General features: G+C 42.0%; 1 protein-coding gene across 2 annotated transcripts in view; it reads right to left on the reverse strand.

The window, feature by feature from the left end:
- The window catches only part of PEPD (peptidase D), a 143,398-nt gene that overhangs the window by 22,952 nt on the left and 98,826 nt on the right, over window positions 1-21,620 (reverse strand). For both annotated transcript variants that reach the window (XM_040075573.1, XM_040075574.1), the window contains one exon: window positions 16,130-16,278. In XM_040075573.1, coding sequence (XP_039931507.1) covers window positions 16,130-16,278 — 149 coding nt within the window. The remainder of the gene's footprint in view (window positions 1-16,129; window positions 16,279-21,620) is intronic.

Genomic DNA, 21,620 nt, shown 5'->3' on the forward strand with positions numbered 1-21,620 from the left:
AGTATTACTAAACCACAGTTGCTTTCCTGTCTGTTTTATAGTCGTGGGAATACAGAATTTCTGTGTCTAAGTTGAGGTTCAGCTTTTGCAGGTTGCAAGTAACTCCAACTGCTCTAAAAGTCTTCAATCTTCTTTCTGAGGACACTAGATGTTCTTTCAAGATCTCTCCCATGATTTTTTAGCTGAGTATTACTCCACATCACCTATTTTCTAACTGCAAAGCCACATGTAGCAACATCTGGTCAACTGTTTGAAGCCTCATCCTCTCTTGTTAAAAATGAAGATCGGGACTCCATGGCTGGAAGACAAAACACAGCCATATCCTAGATGCTCTGGATCAAGCTGAGTTGTCTGAGAGAAGTGGAGCTGAGGTGTCTGTTGTTTGCAGCTCAGCTTCCCTCTGCAGCTCTGCTGGTCCTGCAGGTGTCAATCCAAACCCACAGACTCCACTTAAAGAGACACAGTCACCTTTATCAAACTGAGGAAGACGTACAAACGGAGGTACAAATATCAAACTGATCAGAAATAAAAACCCCAAAACTATGTAACCATTTGTCTGCACAAGTTTAACAGAGCAAATTAATGACACTATTGCCCTAACTGAAAAGACTAACATGGTTGTAAATCCTGAGTATTTCTAGGCACTGAGCAAATCCATTAGAACTCGTTCTTCTCTCATCCCTACTTTTTCTCATTGGCCTCAAGTGCAACTACTTCTCTCCTGCCCAGTACTCTTAATTCCCCATCTGTTTTGGTTTTTATTCATCTTATCTGTTTCATTAGAAACTGAGGACAACAAAAAGCTCTACTGTGAAATAAATAATGAGGCTGGATGGAAAATCTGCAGCTTTGGGCTCTCTCTTGGAGCTAGGGTGGTGCTTCAGACAGAGCCCAGCAAAATGAGTCTGGAGCGCTCCTTTATCATCTGGCCAGTGCCACGAGCTCTGCTAGAGATATAAAATGTGTCAGCTCCAGTTCTCTCCCACATGCTGCTAGAGCTGCACTGGGGCAGCTCTGGGCACAGGGAAATTAAGCTTCTGCTGGAGGCACCCAGCTAAATAATACAAATCTTGGTCTACAAATAAATAGGCATTCAAATAGTCTTAATTAAAAAGCAAAGGGTTTATAGATAGATTGCACTTTCTATTCTATTGTCTGGCTTCATGCTTCATTCTATTATGACTATGGGATTGTGGCCACCCCCCTCCAAGACACTTAACCCACAAGCCCTGGATAAAACACTCATATACAGACTATTACTTGAGTGCTAAGACAAAATAGGAAGATATTTTGAGCTGACTAGAGACAGTGAATTAAGTGGAGTGATTTTTCTGGTCTTCACTTAAAAAATGGTGATGTCCTGGTCTTGTTTGATGTGAGAGGATTCCCATCATGCTAGGAATAACCTTTAATAATAAGGTTCAAACAGATTTCAACCCATTTCTTAAACAGGTAATTTGACAGAGGATCTAAATGCAAATCTTCAAACATTTTCTACTGCCCTTATAATATTAAAAACATGAATCTTGTGAAAATAATAAATTATTTTACAGTACTAAGGCAGCTACTTAAAAGTATAGAAAAAATTCACTGAAAAAAGGGACAACTGTAATTCAAGGAAGATGTCTTTGTCCATTTTACACAAAAGTATATTCATATGTTGTATATATTTATTATAGAGTAAACAAAAATATATGATGCTTTAAAGTTATTTTAAAACTAAAATTGTATTCGTTTTATCTAGCAATTTAAATCTTTATAATACAATGGCCTGTGCAAGCCCAGCTGTCTTTGGGCCTGACTGGCATGCCTGCACTCAAGTGTCATTTAGATAACTAATAAGAATACTCAAAGAGGAGAAGTCCTTAAATTCTGCTAATCTAATTTTCCTTTGTAGATACTGAACTTCCAATAATTGCCAAAAGCAGAGAAAGGAGGAGAAATTAAATATCAGAGTTGATAGCTTCATCAAGCTGCCAACCGGATAAGAAACCATGAACAGAATTTTTGGTATTCTCACATAACGTGCAACTCAACAACCTGGAAATGCCACCAGGACCTGCAGTGGGAGTATGTGAGTCCCTCAGTTAAAGCCCAGAGGCGTCTGTGTCCTGCTCAGCTGTCTGTGCACACATCCATGTGTGGAGAGCTTTAGCATGTTAAAGGAAACAATAACAAAGAGTCATCTGCGGGCAGCCGGGGAATAATCTGCCCACATTGCAGACTTGCAGATGTGAAGAAAAAGAGCCCTGGCTAAACAGTGCCGAATGAGCAACGTTCTGTCCAAAGGATCCTTAATTCATGGAGGTGCCTTAAAGTTCAGGCACTCCAGCTTTTGGATTATTGGGGGTCCAGCAGAGACCTCTGTGCCCTGCTGCAAGCTGACAGAAGTCAGACACCATATCAGCATTCTCATAGGGAGAAAAAGCAGTCAAAAACCAACCAAACCCCACCGGGAACAACTCCCACACGAGTGCCTCTACCATGGGCTGTGTGAGTTACTTCAGTGCCTGTTCTGCAGCACTGACCTCCCACCACCAATCACTCACTAGGATGTTTGACTCATGTATTATTCGGGACTATTATTTGTAAGCTTTGGTGAAGTCTAGCACAGCTGCAGGCACGCTCTTTGTGTAAGAATTTTTACGATAGTTGCAGACGCGCTTTTTGTGTAGAAAGGTTACTTCTGTTATTATCTTTAAGCCAATTTATAAACCAATTATAGTCCACTGACAGATGAGGTTTAAAAAGCCAGATTGGAGGGTCCTTGGACTTTGACAGCTTGTACCAAAATGAGTCTGTACTCAGGAAAATCTGCTGATGAGGTGTCTGCTCCCCTCTTAATTCTCTGCCAAATGAGACACTGGGTAATGCAGGTCACTGAACCAGTGCCTGGCTCCCCAGGCTCATTAGGCTGGGATTTGTTACCTGCCATGCAGCACGTGCTCAGGTCAGGTCAAACCCCACCTTTTACAGCAACCAAAGCACTTGAGATTCCTCGAGACACGGAGTGATCAAGCTACACAGCAGCAACCAGAAACCGGAGATGTCCAATAATGAAATAAAACAGACTATAGATTAATTAAAGCAAAAACTAGGGAGGTTATTAGTTTTCAGACACCAAGCAAATAGTACAGCGGAGGTTTGCAGATGTGTGAGGTACCACTTAAAAATGGCAAACTTAGTGCATTAAGTTTGCCAGAAGTTTTCTTTTAAAGGTATCCCCTCAAAACTAAATGTTATCTGATACTCCTAGATATTACTGTGAAAGAAAATAAAAAGATAAAATTAATATTATTTTACTTCCTTGAAAATACTTCCTCTCTGATATCTGTTTGCCAAACCTCCACAAAATTTCAGATAAAACTCCAGGTTCAAGGACTCTGGAACATCATACAAGGATCTCTGCAATAATGTGTGTGACCTCTCTGATCACACAATGGAGGAGATTTTTGTGCCCTCTTTGCCCCACCCCCCCCCCCCCCCCCCCCCCCCCAAAAAGAAAGAAATGCTTCTAGTGAAACCAAAAATCAAAAGCATTCCTATCTTTTGATGAATATACTATAAATTTTTAAACAGTAGAATTAAAAAGATGAGTTGCAATAAAACATCACACCATAAACTGCTCCTCAGTTGCTGTTAACTCACTGGTATTTTTATCCCAGTGATCATTATCTGAAGTTTTATTAGAAGCCATTTGAGAACATAAAGTAGAAACAGCATACAAAAATAATTTAGAATTACTGCGTGGTATTTAGCCACTTTGGTCAGAAAGTACTCTGAAAAGGCCTAACAGGATTTTTTTTGGCCACTACTTAGGGTACTTTGTGGTTGTAATGTGACAATGATTAAACCACAAATGATTTAACAGGTTTTTTTTTTTTTTTTTTTTAATTGGGTGGGGTTTTTTTGCCAACCCAGATGTCACAATCTTACTAAAAAAAACGAGTATGGCAAGGCTGTAGTAACTTCTCCCCAAATTGTGCTAAGGTTAAGTTACATTTAATTTCCAAGTGTCCACAGACAAGGGCAGAAGGCCCAATGTCCCCTGGCAGTGCCACTGAAATGCAGACAGAACACAAATCCCAGTCCAGCCAGCAAGCCATTGGAACAGATTAAAATCTGCCAACTGGCAGAGACCATATCAGGCATAAAACAATAGGTCTTTGGAAATTCCAATCAGACCCAGTTTAAAAAACAAACCAAAACATAATTTAAATACTAAACCAAATTATCTTCCCTCTTCACTCGGGTGCTAGAGTAACAGTTGTCCTATTTGTGATTTTCATGCTTTCTTTTTGGCCCACTATATGAAACATTCAGTGGTTGCTCTGGTTTTGATCTCGGTGGCTTACAGCACCAGGTGAGGCAGCTCTGCCATGGGACAAACCCCCCAAATGCTGTACTGCCAATGTCTGGGCAACAGTGAAGCTGTTGAAAGCTTCACACGCTGTGCAGATGAGCACACGGCTCATGGAGTGAGCACGAGATGGCTGCATGCATGCATGCCTAATGCAGGGATGCATACCTAATGCAGGGATGCATGCCTAGTGCAGGGATGCATACCTAATGCAGGGATGCATGCCTAGTGCAGGGATGCATACCTAATGCAGGGATGCATGCCTAGTGCAGGGATGCATACCTAATGCAGGGATGCATGCCTAGTGCAGGGATGCATACCTAATGCAGGGATGCATGCCTAATGCAGGGATGCATGCCTAATGCAGGGATGCATGCCTAGTGCAGGGATGCAGGGTTTGGCCGTACTTTACAGCTGTGGTGTGGCTGCAACTGGCTGCCACAGGATGAGAAGAGCCTGTTAACTTCCCCAGCCCCAAAGGGAATTAGCCAGATTTGCTGCTGTGTCACAGCTGCAAATACCCACAGTCCTGGCTGCAGCGATTGCCAGACCTGGCCCTGCCCTGTGCCTGGAGCCCCAGCTCCAAACCAGGATGGACTCCTTCAATAGTCATCCCTGTACTCCCCAGAAAGATGCACCTGCCTTACAGGGATGGGAGTTACTGGAGGGAGACAGAGATTGATCCACACCATCACTGAAATCTGAACCTCCTCAAAAGGCTGAACAGCACCGTGCTATTTGGCTGCGCTGTGACGTTCCTTTTGCATCGGTATGATGGAGGTTTTCAGCAGTTAGTCCATCCTCCCACCATAAACCCGGCCCAAGATGAGCTGTCACTCATCAGAGGCAGCATGAGGATAACATTCTGCCATGCAGAAACATTAAGAGAAGCAATATGAATAGATGCAAGAGGAGGGATATATCCAAGTCTGGGTGCAGCAGTGGGATTGAGCGGCGCTGGCCAACACCGGATTTTACAGCATATTCCTTCCAAAATAGGTGTACGTTGAAGAGGAAAAAAGGAAAAGGATTGCCTGAATGAAGGAAGTGCTTGGAGGGGGTGATTGCAGTGTGGAAACTTATCAATCTTTGAAGCTCAGAAAAGACTCTGTTTAGATAAGACTCAGGGCAAACAGCACAATTTATGTCTAGCAGGTTTGCACTCTGACAGCCACAGCTGATGCAGTGTCAAGACTGTAGGACTTGTGAACTTTGCACTTCAACTGAAATGACAACATCTAACAAGCACAATTCCTGAACACTGAGCTGTGAGAAAATCAGTGCAGGTACCAGAAGTCAGACAACATACAGGCAGCTTATGCCCCAAAAGTCACTATTAAAACCAGAATTTTACAATGTTACAATATACAGGATGTTTAAAAAAAAAAAAAGCCTTAAACCAAAACCCATTCAGTAGAGAAAGGCTAAAAAACCTGCCTGTAAAGATACCTAAATGTACTTGCTTGTGCAAGCCACACCTTTGAAGAATCCCTGAAAGTAGTGAAAAAAATCCACATGGGAAGCCGAGCTGGAAAGCTGCAGGTCTGCCCCTGAACCATGGCAGCTCCTGCAGACGCTGCTCAGGCACCTCAGGACCAGAGGGACTTGAGGGCAGAAAGGCTCAGCAGTTACTAGTGCTTGTTTTTATACCCTTGGGAGTATCTCAGCAGTATTTTAAGCCTTGAATGCTGCAGTGGTCACTGTCTGTGGGGCAGCCCCACTCCATCACAGCAGAAAGAGCAGGTTTGCTGCTCATCCTGCAAATCCCAGGTCTGCAGTCTGAGATTCAACAGATTGCTGCTTTCAGAGAGGCTCTGCAGGATCTACTGAAGCTGGCAGAAAATGCTCCCTTTTCCTTCCCCTCTTGCCATAGGTTACTGCTGTGCTGAACAAGGTTAGGTTATGTGACCAACAATGAGAGCCCCAATAATCAATCACACCATTTTTATTTAACATCTTGAAAGAATAAAGAATTTCAATTTGATTGACAGTATCATCTATGCATCCTTTAGTGCCTTCTGCTTTTATTTCCTCAGTAGTAGCAATGCCTTAACCATTCTTACTGACAAAACCAGAATTAACACACCAATGCACCAGTACAGAAAGATGTACTACCTTTGCTGGGCCCATCCCAGAGTCAGTATTCAATTTGTGTTGAATTTTCTGTTTGTTCATTAATCGATGAACATTAATGCCAGCAAAAAAAGTACAGCCAACTCCATTCAACAGAGAGAGATTACAAATAGCTTCTAAAAACATACATCGACAAAATTTATTTTCCAATCTGACTTTCAAGACAGTAAAACATTCTGAACTGCAAGGAGGGAAAAATAACACTGCTGTGCCATTCAGCAAGATTTGTGAATATCAAATATTGGTTACAATATGCCCTAAAAGCATTTTTTCTTCAGGGGAACTGGAATAAAATCTTCAACTTCTGTCATTAATATTGTATTCCTGAGAAGAATTGTTTTGCTGCAGATACTACAGCAGATTAAAAATGATCAGCAGCGCTTTGACTAAAATATGACAATCTGAATGGAAATAATTCATATGGGCATCTTGAAATTATACAAACTGTAAAACAGATTGTGCTTTCATACCCTTCCCTGTTGTGCTATTGTCAAAAATTCCAGTTTACAGTCCAGTTTCTTCTAAAAATGTAGCAAAATCGGCTACTGTTTTTATACAGCACGACAGAGAGGCATGACCACATGGTGTTCCGCTAAGCACAACGCTGGACTACACAAAATAAAAGTCAAAATTAATTCCATGCAAAAAAACCCAACTGCATGTGAATAAGAACCTTCTACCTGAGAGGATAAATATTGGTAACAGTTACAGTTATTTTCTGTAGGTATAATAGATTTCAATCCTTGTTGGATACAGTTACAATTACTCTAAAGTAGAATTAGAAACCAAAAATAAATCTGAATTGTAAAGAAGTTATAGAACTGCTGTGGACAAAAAGAAGCAGTAATCTGTGAAGCTGCAAATTTTGAATTTGCATCTGTGGCCAAGTACAACTCTGCTCAACTTAATAACAGAAGCACCTGCTGGTATAGTATGATCTGCTAAGCCAAATATATACCCTAGCTATTAGTTTTTATTAAACTGTTTTTATTATACAGTTCTTTAATTGAGTTATTTTAATCTTTGGTCTTAGTACTATTCTGCCTGAGCTGGATTCTCCAGTATTCTTTCTTTGTTAGAGGCGTTTTACTAGAAAATAGAACAGGGGATCATACTGCTGCTTTGAATTCAAATCACAGCATTTTTTGTTGTCTAAATAGGTTATTTATGAAGCTGGTAGTGGTTCACTAAACTTTCTTCCTCCTGACAGTCTCACTGAAAGAACTGTGCCTCAGTACTTAGGCACCAAAGGAGGACACACCATCCAAAATCGACATCCTGCTGTACCAAAATCCAGATCATTCACCCTGTCAAGTCCCTGGGCTTACCCCTCTACCCAATCAGCTTTACTGCTTCAATCCTTTAACATCAGGCAAACAGGGAGGAGGGAAAACACCAGAAAATAAAGCAGCTTCTTTGTTTTGTCCTTCTAATTCACAACATTCCTTGGAAGGGTGTGCACGGGAAAACTAGCTAAGACAACCCCTCCATTGCAAAGCAGCGAGGAAGTTACCCCAATAAAGAAAACCTGAAGAAATCAGGAGAAATGCACAAAAAGCAGCCAGAGTTTCACAGAGCAGCTCAACTCATGTGCAGTTACAGCTGCCCACAGCACAGAGACCACAAGGGACTAACTCTGTTCTGCACCCTGCACCTACAAATCCTCTTGCAGCAGGGGGAAACCAGGAGTGGCTGACACAAACTCCAGGCAGTCACCCACGGGAACACACTGGGTCTGCTCTCCAGGCTGCCTGTGGCACATGGCTCGTGGTAGACCTGTGATGTTCCATCCTTGAGAACTCCCAAGGACTGTTTCTCCCGGTCTTCAAAGGAAGTCCTCAGAATCAGACCTACAGAAAGGCCCCCCTCTGAATCATTCTTTATCTCAAACTGGTCATTTCAAAATTATCTGAACAAAGAAACGACAGAAAGGAAGAGCTGCTCCTAACAGTAAAAAAGCACTTCAAACACCTATTCTCAGCTGCAAAATGCAGGAGTTGACCCCATGAGGCACCTGGAGCAAAGACAGAGGAGGGACCATCAGCTACAGAGAACTTTGTACGAGCCAGACATTGCTGCCCTGTGCTCACTGGCTGTTCCAGCCTGCTCCTCTCAGCCTCTCTAGCTCAAAACACCTGAGCCTTTTGGGAACTACTTGCCTCTTTGCATTTATTTAGCATCTACATCAAAAGGGTACCCATTTCTTGTAGGCACTGAGGATCAGCTGGCATCTACATGATTAATAAAAGGATCTTTTAGGTAGGTCGACTTCTTTGCCTAAAATGTTTTTGACTCTATTTGAAGTGTACTTGACTGCACTTTTTTGGTCAAAGATTATATGGCAATCCTGGCATCAGTGACATCTGCAAAGTCTGATCCTTGATCCTGAAAGACAGGATTTAAGAGCTTAAAGAACTCACATCTTTAAGTGAAACTGGATTTCTGGGAAAACCATACACAAGGAACCTTCCAGCCCTAACATGGAGAAACCTCTGTCTTGTGTTATCAGAGATGTTAGCCTTGGGACAGAGATTTTCCTCAAGACCTTCCTCAAAAGCATTTATTGGAAAAGCAAAGCCTGAAAGCCAGAGACAAGGCAATACTCCCTGTCTTGGACAGTAAAATGCAGAACTTGGGGAAATGCATATAAGATGAGCTCCAACTTGAAAAATGCAGAGATACAAATTCTATAGGGAAACCCCGCGGTAATGTCCGTATCCCAAGGAGGAATTCACAATGCACATAAACTGATGTGTTGAACAACAACTTCTGTGCATATTTGGAACTAATTTTTATTTTTCATTGAAACAAACAAACATCAATCAGCAAATATTCCCAGCTGCATAGCTAATGTCTGAATGCAATTTTGATTCAATGGGGACTCTGTATACACAAGCTTTTCAAATCATAAAAATGTAGAGATAGGGACTTGAGTGACTGCCAACCTAGCCTTACTCAACGGCTCCTTGGGAGCAGTTTGCTAGACAAGGAGATCTTTTTTGAAACTGGAATTTAGGACAATAGCCCTTACAGAGTGAGGTGTTTTAATTCCTTCCTCCTTGCACTCCACATATTAACGTATATAAGACTGAACGTATAAAAGACTGAAAAAACCATTTTTTAAACATAGATTTTGCAGTAGTACCAGGCATGCTAAGCACAGCCAGCTCCCCTCCTTCCCCTTCTGTGATTTTCCATTAGTCTACAGAGAAGACAGAGAGTAATGCTTGGAGGTCCCAGGATGCAATTGCAAAAGGATGAAGATGGAAAGTATGTGATTGCTCCAATATTTAGCTCATTAATCTTAAAGCCTCTGTTTATGCTCTAGTGCATTAATGCACAATAGTTCTAATTGCAAAGCTGAGAGATAGCCATGCTTCCTTTTTAGTTCTTCTCAAAACAGTAGCAACTTAATATCAGAAACTTCAATGTTTCTATAAACAGAAACTGCACATACAAATTTTCTGTTATGTAGGAACCATGCTGTCCTCATCAACTAGGAATTAAATTTATAGAACTGAAATTATTAATAGTCTCTAAGTGCTTAAGATAATAACCCAAACAATAAATAGCAGAAATCACTGGAGAGGCTGCACATGGTATAAATACCCAGTCATCTGCTGAAGAATAAAGGAGAAGCCACTCCACAGAAATTCCCCAACACTACAGGACTCGGTGTATCACTGACAGTACCACATTGGTCCAAGCCCAGGGCAGTGCCCAGGGCTGGCCTGGGAATGATTGCACTTCACACAGAGACACTCCAGCACAGCACTGCCTCTGGGCTGGCAGCACCACCTGCCCTGGGCACAGCCACAGCTGAGCACACGGGCACTGCTCCTCAGCAGCATCTCCTTGGCCTCTACCACTGGCATTTCCATGTGCATGTTTCACAACACAGCATGGAGCAATTCAGGTTAGGAGGGATACCAGGAGGGCACCGAGCCCTGGTTCAGAGTAGGGTTAACTTCAAAGTTAGATCCTGTTTCTTCAACAAATTGTTTTCTTGAGGTTTGAGAGAGTGACTTACAGCAAAACAAATTATTTCACACTTTTTTCCAAATAGATTGATATTAACTCCAAAGAGCAAACAACAGCGGTCTCCCAGGTGTAACCAGTGACAAATGATGGATAACAAAGCTAACACATTGACATTGGATCTAACTTATGCAACTAGGATAAAGAATGGAATGAGACAGATTTGGGAACCATGCACATGTGCCCCTTCTAGTCGTTCAGATCTCTCCACTATCAACATACATGCCCAACTTGCTCACAAAAGACTCCAATCTGCTCCTGCAGTTCAGGCTTCCAACTGCTCCCACGAGAGGCGTCCACTGGAGGTGCTACAGACATCAGAGCTGAGACCTCGCACCCTGCCCTTCACCACCGCACTCTGCAGCCTCGTGCCTACCGAGGGTGTGCTACACAATACTTCTTTTCCACCACAGTTTGCTTTTTTAAGCCTGGGCAATTATGGGGGCAGGGGAGAGCTACACTAAAAGCAGTAATTTTATGGTTATAGCATCAAGGACTCCAGAGCTGAGCAATATCAACTGCCACTGTCTGTGTGAGCTTTGCTTGGACCCTCAGTGCTGACGTGTTACAGTTCAGTCCTTTAGCTCCATGAACATCTACTCCTTTACACAGGATTTCAATAGTACCTAGGCCTTTTCGATGATGCTGCCAATTCCAGTCCTGCAGTAAAGTCTTTAAAAATGCAAAAAAGAATTCAATGACATTTGCCAGAGGAGCAGAGCCAGGGCTATGTTTTGCAATGTAGGCAGCTGGCTAAAGGACAGAAGACCTCACGTAAGCAAAACTGCAACATCCATTCATGTGTTCCTAAAGACACGGAGGAGAGCCTCAGAAGTACCAATGGAAAAGCTTCCACCAGACCAAGAAAAGCTTCCCACCAGCCACAAGACGTAAATCCACAGGAAGCTCCAAGTTCGTTTACTTCTAGGGCTACCCAGTTTCCAGAAGACTCCAACCTCCAAGGCAAGCACAGGTCCTGATAAACCACTGAAGATTTCTGTTCATTATATAACTCCTCTTTCATCTGTTACAAAAGCTGAAAGCAAGCAAGAAAAAACCCAAGAGACTTCACAAGCGGGCAAACATGGCAAATGCACCTAAAAGTTGCCTCTGGTAATCAGCAACCTTTCTTGCACGAGACTCAGGTTCCCAGCAGAATGCTAAGCAACTTGCTTCAAACACAGGGAGTTTTTAAAACTTATTTTTACATTTTTTCATTAATCATTTTCTTTCATTTTTCCAGAGTTTAGCTTGACAATCATGAGTATAATTTGCAGAAAGGCTGGGCACTCAACAGCTGTGACAGAGGTCAAAACAGCTGGGGTTCGAGCAAGAGCAATGTTCAACTCTCCTAAAAAGGTCTGATGAATTTCCATCTTGGAATCCCAAATGAGCCAATAGCTTTTACATTAATTTCCCTAGCCTGTTGGCTCCTGCCTGCAGAAGGGGGACTGCTGCACACTTGCACATCGTTAAGATGCAGTGCAAGCAAACTTACTTGCCTGCCCAGCACCTGTGTACTGTAATGATGAGCACTCTGAGAAAAACTGGTGAGGATGTTGATAATTCTGGATTCAGAGCAGGTTTTGAACAGTAGGCAATAAACAGCTCCAGGCCATTCACAGAACAAAAGGTTAAACTAAACTACTGAATGGCTGCTCATTAGCTCAGCTCTTTACTGTTATATGCATTGTGTGAGGACAGCAGAGTGAGAAACAATGAATGTATCTACAGGAACATTTAATTCTAATCCATCCTGAGAGGTGAAATCTCTTAGTTGTCCCCACTTCCTGTGTTTTTGTTTACACAGTGGAATTTTGAAGTACATGAATTGAATTCATTTCAGATGAAAGTAAACTGGGAGATGTGCTCCAGGACTGCATTTAATGTACCTCCATCTTTGGCAAATCCAATGAGATTAAAAAAGAATGCAGAAGTGAGACAAATTAGGACATTAACTTCTGAAACACTCTGAGACATGTGGCTTTACAATTTCACTCTTTTTAAACTATTCTTTCCATGTAGCATATCTCTGTAAAGCAAATTGTGTCCCAAATCACTGTTCTAAGAAAGAAAAAGACGCCTCAGCCACCAAAGGAAATGAAAGTGTCAATATTCTGCACATCCGCCCCTGTATTGCAGCTCTGTGGAAGAGGAAATCTAATGCAGATGGACTTGATGCAATTAAGAATATCCCCTAAGAAGAAATGCAACATTCCTCTTTGACATCTTGGATCATAGGCCTGACTCTGTAGAAAAGACAATTAGCCCACTGCCACACAAGTGCACTTTTTTGACTTTCCCTTCAGTGACAAGCATCACTGTCTTCATCAGTGCTCCATGTTCAGTGGTTTCAAAACTGCTGCTTATGCAAGACTGAGTAAGTCTTACTCCCCTTTTATTTTAAACAGATTTTTTTTTTGTGGCAGAAGTTGAGACAACTGCACTGAACTTGGGCTGTAATCCCACAGAGAGTGTTCCTTAACTTTCAGAATATAATATTTGCCTTGCAGAAAGAACTCTGCTCTTGGAGTTGTAAGATAAGGAGACCCATATATATTTAGAGCTGTTTGTACACTCAGACCATGCACAGAATGTAGTCAGATGAATGCTTCTCTATAACGAAACGCAATGTTTCGGAGTATTTTTAAAATTATAATTGTTGTTATATATAAATATAAACAGAATGTATTGGGAGGTCTACCATCTCTCAGAAAGTACCTGCACTCAAAAGTTAATTAGGTTCATATGAGAGCCAAACCGAAAAAAAGAAGTGCAAATCTCTGAATTAAACACACCTATACAGAATGTTTAAGGTCACTAGCAAGCTGTGTCCTTCCACAAACACAGTTATGTAACCCAGTATTTGGTCAGTGACTCTCCCTGAAGTACTCAGTCCCTATCTTGCAGTCAGAAAGACCTCAGGAATCATTAACATCCTGATGACAACTACGAGATGTGCCCTGTGACCCTCTGCCACGAGGCCCAAAGCAGGTCCCAGTTGTGCAGCTGGAGGTGAGCACCATCTCCAGCCGCTGCTGACTGTGCTGTGCCCACTCTCGCTCAGCCTGCTCCAGGAACGGCTCCTGCCACCTGACCAGTCACTTGGCTGCCTTTCATCTTAGGAACTCTGTGAAATGAAGACTAGCAAAAGTAACAGCAAAATTAACACAGGTTCCATAATCCAGAAAATATCACTAAAACACGATGGCTCTGGATTTTAAATTCAGTGCCTGTAATCCTGTGAGCTCTTCTGCCTCTTCTTATGGAAGACCAAAGTATTACAGGGAGAAGAGCCACTTGTGAATTCACATCATCATTTCCTGCTCCCCTCTGTGACAGTACCTGGCTCCCCCAGGAGCAGATCCCAGTGCTTTAGTCGAGGAGCTCACAAATTAGGTGTGTTTAGGGAGGCTGCAGCCTCTCTCCCTGAAACGTCTCCCTCTGGACAGCAGTGACCAAGCATCAGCCCCTTGAGGGGCTCTGGGCTTTCTCAGCAGCCTGACAAGCATGTGACACTAACCAGGCTATAAAGGTCAGTGTTCCCATTTCTTCTTACTCAGAATGCTGGTCTTGCAGGAGATCACAGAAAGGACCTAAAAAGCAGACTTTTCAGATGCTGAAAATTCTTGCATGTTACCAGACTCTTAATTGGATCTGTAATTCAAGAGTCCAGGCTGCAATTCATTGCACTCTGAAGTACAAGAGGAATGAAACCAATGACCCGCTCCACAGACCATTTTCTGTAGATACAAAATTCATGATTACTAGTCTCATAAAGAGTGTAAATGCATTTGCACCGTTCTTCCAAACAGGCAAGACAACAATAAGAACAGAAAGTTCAATCCCTTTTTCTGCCAGAGATTAAGAATGATTTGTCTGTCTGTGGATCTCAAGCACCCAAAGCTAGTAAAAGACCCTTGTAACTACTTCTCAGAAATACTCAATTTAGTATGTCCTTATTTTCTGACACTGTAAATAAAGTGTTCAGCAAACTGAAAAATTCTCTACACCATCCTGAGCACAACACCATATTAGTTCTCAAATTCCAAAGACAGTCTGCAACTTATTAGCATAAAATACTGCTAAAAATGTTACATGGAATTAAAGGTGACACTGAAATGCAACACGAACTGTGAAGAGGAATAGGGACGAGTCTTCAGGGGAGGAACGGCAGATGATGAAGAATGTATATAGTTATTAAAATATCAAAATATCTAGTCTCATTTTGCAGATGAGCAAGAAGTGTTATTTCTCCTGATGCCTTGAGAGGTGACCTAGGACAGAGGCTAGAGAGTTAAAGGAATAAAGTAAGCATTTACTAAAAAGGCCTTCAAAGGATACACCTTGGGCAGGACAAGAGCCTGGCCCTGGCTCCATCCAAGATGGACAACAGGTAATGAGTTTTCACACTTTTATAAGTTTTGGTCCATTTCCATATTGGGGTTAATTGTCCAATTACAGCTTCAGGTTATGAAGTTCCATCCTCCCAGTTTGCTCTCCTCAATTCCCTGTTTGTACTTTTCGGGCCTGAAGCTGCAATGGTGTCCTTGGTTCTGGGACGGAAGAGAATTGTTTTGTCTGACTGAACCGTGAGGAGAACTTGCTAACACTTCTATATGAAGTTCAGAGTTATGCACCAATGCAGCACAGAATCTGGATAATACGAAAGCGAAAACTTAAGGCATCGCTCCCTTCCAAGCTGCTCAAATAAGCAGTGCTGCTGCCAGCCTGTGGAACAGGAAAACTGCTTCTGTTCTGACTGGCAATCCAGAAAGCACACGCACCCCAGGCCTGATGACTGAAGACTAATACGGCACATTTAAAGGGTAAGTGTGCTTTGTGCATTGAGTACATTCCTCTCAAAGATGTTCCATTAGTCATACTGAGAAATGCTCAAGTACCTTCACCAGTGACAAAATCATAGCAGCAGCTAGTTCTAAAACATTTATTTGCCGGCCTGAAAGCAGAATGGGAGAAAAATAAGGCTTTCATTAAGCCAGACAGTTGTTTCAAATGAAAATGTGTATTTGTTGAATCAGTTTGCCTGCAGTTTAAAGGCATACAGTGAAGTACCCAATAGCCAATGCTTTTGAAAGCTTTTTAAGGCTAATTATCCTTCCCAAAGACACACACTCCATCCCCTATTTCAGCAGATTTCTATTGTGCCTACACATAAAATACAGAAAATGCTTAAAACAAACTAAAGCACAACACGTGCTCACTCAAACTCTGACTTCAGCACTTCGCATAAGTTCCCTGAAAAGATGGCTGGCTGTGTAAAGACACGTCTGAGTAACAACTGTCACTCTCAGATGAAGGGAATTTAAAAAAAAAAAAAAAAAAGAAAAAGAAAAAAGAAAATATTAAAGGATCTTATTAATTGTGTTAATAATTGTTTCTATGTCATATCTTTAAAAGTGTATGGAAAACATTGTGCATCCTACCTCTGTATAAGAGGAGCTGCTTAACCATGGGAACTAATTTTATCATCTTGCTCCCGTCCAACACTTTCTAAAATGCAAACATAATTGATTTGGCAGCCTGAATGCTGCTACCAAACCTCTCAATTCCTGCTGACAGGCTCTGATCTTTTACCTGGCTTGACTGCTTTCATCACAGCCCGTGACGCCTTCAGCACGGCCTCGTAGACAGCCCTCTGGTCAGCAGTGAACTTGCCATTGGCAGGGAAGGTGCAGGTGATGTCAGAGCCATAGCAGTAATATTCTCCTCCCATATCAAACAGGCTGAAAAGGAAACACAGGGGAAAGAAATGAAAATTTAGTTCCAAAGAAACAGTAGAACACAGTGGACCTTTCTCTTGCTCTGCACTTAAAATAATCTACATTTTGGTAGATTGCCAGTGTAATCACTTACTTGAACAGCGTCCTAAGTAAAATGGGATGCCAGTCCCTTGGAATCTCCTGGAAGAAGGGTATCTGCATTCCATATGGACACCTTAAATGAACAGCCTTATGGGCTGTGCTGGTCCAGGATGGGAATGCTCAGAGAACACAGAAAGGACAAAAAGTACACGAAGAATCCACTTTAAGCTCCTCAGTTCCAGTTTCTAGGAATTTTTCTCAGAAGAAAAAACATGTCCTTTTTTTCTTTCCTGAAAAATGGTAGCACCACATACAGCACTCAGCACCCAAAACAGAATTCCACTTAACAAAGAAATGTTAATGGAATAAGGATTATGGAAAGATCCAACCATAAAAGTACACACAGTACAGCTTTCTGCATCAGAGGCAGAAGAAAGAAATTATGAAGTGCTTTCTTCTATGGGGACGAAAAACTGGCTTACCCTGTGAGAAGTATATTCATTCTATACATGAATAAATGACTCACCACTGACTGCTCAGCTGCCAGAAATCAGTCTGCAAGAATAGCAAGTGGGACTCTACACCCTTGTGAGGACCATGTTAGACATTTGCAGTACTACACTTCTCAAGCCTGCTTGATGAGGCATTGCATTGCCTTCAGCAGGCTCAGAAATCAGTAAATAACCAAATAACCATTTGGACCAGACAACACTCGAGCAGATGACCCCCTTGGTTCATCACATATTGATTACAGGAAGGCACATTTTGTATACAAGACTTTGATCTCAATTTGCATGACCTCCTGATTTCTATTGTAATGAGTCAGAGTTGAAATCTGGGAACTTAAATCTTCTTCTGACCACCCCAAACAACTGTGAGAGGCTAATCATCACAACAAATATGATTTTTCTTCACTGCGTTTGAAAACCTCGGAGCTTTCCTCCTCTGGCTGCTTTTCACAGCAGGGTCAGTCAGCCAGCACAAGCAGAAGGCAGGGCACTCCACTGGGGCACCCCCTCTGCCACTGAGTCCTCATTACAGCAGCAATCAGGAAAACTGTGCAGTGAAGCTCTGTCCCCAAGCAGCATACGTGACTAGGTAAGGACAAACATAAGCTACCACAAAAAGTGCCACAGCTGATCACCATTTCCCACACAACTGCTACTGAAAGCAATGGACAGCGAGTAAAAAAAGACCATCATGATAAAACGAAAGAATATTTCAGCAGGGCTAGGACAGGACTCTTCTTGCTGCATCGCACACACAGACACGTACGAGTGAAGATTTACTCCAAGAACTTTTACTATCCGCTCTACAATTTCCTCCATGAACAAACCTCTGCCCTGAGTGAATCTCTGCCCTGCCTGAAGTCTTTGCCAGCCTCCCCAGACTGGGCAAGGTTCAGCTGAGAGACTTGCAAGACCGGAACATCAGGAACCAGTGGTTGCAGCCGCAGAGCTGCACGAGGCTTAAAGCTACAGGAGCAAACTCCTTGGGAGAGTGCTACAGAGAGAAGGGCAGAGTTCCCCGTGCACACACCGGGCTAATACGCACACCACACTCGTTCCCTTCCGTATGGAATACGGAATGTTAATCCAGAAAGTTGCTAGTCGAAGAAAGATACAAAACGGGCAGCAAGTGTCAGATCCACAGGGTGAAAAAACCGTGATTGGACACCGGCACAGAAACCAAACCAGCCTGGCCAAACCTCAAAATCAGAAACCCCATCCACACTGACTAAGCTTTGATTTTATGGTTACACTCACTTCTAAAAATAACTAAAGATACACATTAAAAAATCTACAGATAGAGAAAAGTAGTTGCAGCAACTGAGAATCATGGAAGAAGCTGCTACATGCTGTAATGTACCAACAAGAAACAGATCAGTTCTAAATCTTTGAACGCATCCCAGACTGTCCCTTCCAAAGTCACAAATCAAGTTTCAAGATGCTTTGTGGGTTCTGCAGCTGTTCTGTGGTCTAAATCTGTTGCATTTATGAGTGTAAATGTCCATTCAGCATGGCAACAGAAAAGCTGTGACTAATAACCTGAGAACTCCTTGTACACGTCTACTGGAAGTTGCTATGTTTTGTGTATTTTACTGTATATTTACCTGCAAAGTAGTTATTCTGAACTTACTAGAGGCAGAATTTTACCTATGTCTTTAACCTTTCAATTATCAGCATTTTCTCAAACCCATTCATCACTCAGTGGCTGTTAAATAGTTTTTGAGTTACTGGAGAACTGAGCAATGGAAAAAAAATATCACAAAAGCTGATGGTACACCAAAACAAGGCTCATGAGCTAGGAAGCACCATTTGTTCAGGTCTCTTGGCTTCCAGACAAGAGGAGACATGAGGGAAGATGATCTTTCAAATTCTACCACAGATCACAGCACACCATCCAGCCTGTATGCCTCAGTAAGAAAGCATCCAAACCAAATGGGACATCTGGGAGATATTTTGGCTTTTATTGGGAATTCTCTTCCATTTAACTTCAGTTGGGAACATATCCATTAGCTAAAATGTTGCCCAAGACATGGAAATAGCCCAAATATTGTAGTTATACTGAGAAAATAATGGGTGCCTGAGAAGATCCCAGTTTTGTATATTTGCTTGCCAGGCAAAATAAATGGTGAAGCACATTTATATCAAATAAAATGTATGACAGCTACTATATTTTCCTCTTGACTAACCAGAAAAAAAATTTCTAAAAGAAGGTTCCTTAGAAAAAATATATTCATTTTACCCTGAAATTAGATGGTAAATTGCTATTGAAAAAGATGATTAGTGAATTCTAGTTTGTTCTCAACTGCATGTACAAAATTACCTGTCTGAAAGTGTAGTCTTAAAAGGGTCACATACAGAAACAACTACTTAGTGTTATTTGGACTGTTATCAAATGTAGCAGCAATATCAACAACTTAAATGCAGAAATGAAAATAGGCATCTTGATCTATAGCTGTTTAAAACAGATCGACATACACAATAATATCATAAACATTCACCAAACCCTATCATAATTCCCTTTTAGATAAATTGCTACCCATCTAGCAGACTGTGCATGTCGTCATTACAGATACATTGAATATACATTACATTTTGTATAACAAAACTTAACCATGAATTCAGTTTTCTGCTGAATGAGGAGAAACTTCATTCCAAAAACACCCTTTCACCACTCTTCTTTCAGCAAGAACACAGTTGTGAATTGCTGATTTCAACCAGATGATATGTCTGAGGCTGTCAGGTTTCTGAGGCACTTGAAAGGGATGGTGAATAGGAGTGCTGCTGACCAAAGAGACACATTAGGTTTGATGTCAAACTGTTCATTGATTTAGCTTGAAGCTGAGCAGGTCAGCTCAATCTCTTTCAAAACCTTCTGAGAGAGAAGCTAATCTTGTTTTGCATCATTTTGTTGTGAGCAAAAGCAACAAACACCTCCATTTCAGGGTGAAAAATGCATGATGCATAAAGGAGATTTAACAGTCAGAAGACCTGAGCAACCCATGAAAATTCCATGCTACTGTTTCAATTTATTTTCTAGAATGACTAGGAAGCTATACCATAAGTAAAAGACACACAGCAAAAATACTCCGACTTCTTGGAAGCATGGGCATAGCTCTCCCAATGGAGGCTTCAGTTCCATGTGTACACATAATCTTTCCTACAAAACACATTACAAAATACTGTAAACATTACTAACTGAAACTGAACAATGGAAAGTGTAAGAAAAACCAGATGATAACTCTCCAGTTGCTCTACAGACAGAATGCCTTGCTTATGTACCAGTAATCCAACATTAGCCAACAGCGTCGGAATACAAGATGCCCTCTGCCTGCCTTATAAGCCACCTTCAAAAATAACGAAGAGCATTTAATTCCTTTCACAGGGGAAAATATAAACCCACAAGTTTAAATCATTTTGCACGTAAACCAGCATCACAGTGAAAAAGAAGCAGAGACGTGTGTGCCATGCCACAGCCTTGCAGAAAGGCTTGGCTGGACATGCCCCTCCCGACAGCAGCTCCCCAGCCCTTCCCAGCAAGTCCCTGCAGCGGTTCTTCCACGTACAGCCCAGCCGGGGCTCTGCTCCCCCTGCAGGAACCCAGGAGGGAGGTTTGGAGGAAATATTCCAAGTCCTGTCAATTTTAAAGCAAATACAGGTTTGCAAGTCAATGCTGGAACTCAAACACAACGTGATGCACAAAACTCCTTTCCCCTCCTGTCCCTCCGAAACAAAGTGGATGAGTAAGACATGGCTGTGTTACTTTCACAGAATATTGGCACCACAAAATGCAGATTTATAGTTACTTTTTTTTGCTTTCAAGCCAAAAAAAATAATATGCATTTTGATATTGATTTTAGCTTTCTTAACCTTTGACTGCGAAACACCACAAAATGCTTTGCGTAACACTTTAAATTTGAACACTGTGGACTATAAAGAGTCATAGTTCTTCAAGAAGTCACTGTATGCCATTTTTTAAAAATAAAGTATCATCTTCCTTTAAGCATGTGTTTTACTTTTATAGGCTTGCTGACACTTTTATTGTCAAATAATTTGAAACTGCCAGGCAATGAAGCAAATTATGGCAAATATCACAATGGGAAGCAATACTTTATTTGGGATATCTGAGGCATGTGTATGAATTGTTATGATCCAACCACCAACCCAACCCAAAGACAAGCTCTCGCAGGCATTTTTTGGGAAGGCTACATCTACTCCCACGAGCTAACACATAAAGCTGTCACCTTCCTGCTCTACAGACCTGCTTGATCTGTACACTCAGAACTGGATCTCCTCACGATAGTTATAAAATAATGACTCCTCTGCAGCTGGCAGAGCGATGAGTGGGGTGAAACGCAGGTGGATGTCCCTGTGCAACACACCCCGACCGCGTGGTACTGAGCATCACCCGCTGCAACGCGCGCCCTCCCCACAGTCCGTCCTCAGGACAGAATCTTCCCTTCCCCCCGTGGCTCTGCAAGGCTGGCAATCAGAAAACTGATAGTGCTCTATCTTACTGTGCCCTCCTCACACCTCAGGTTAAACAGGTGTGAATGCTGAAGCACTTTACTCAGCAACACTTACTGAGGTTTATGGGGTTTGAGCCATCATTAACCAATGCACCTACGAGCAGCCACGCGGATGAACTGGTGTCAGCCAGTCTTAGGACAGCAGGAATGAAGGTACATACAGACTTGTCCTCCTCTTACTGCCATAAAAGCAAGTCATCCCCAGCTGGAGATTTATGCTATGTGATCT

Source organism: Hirundo rustica, chromosome 11, assembly GCF_015227805.2.
Source record: "Hirundo rustica isolate bHirRus1 chromosome 11, bHirRus1.pri.v3, whole genome shotgun sequence".
NCBI classification, from domain to species: Eukaryota; Metazoa; Chordata; class Aves; order Passeriformes; family Hirundinidae; genus Hirundo; species Hirundo rustica.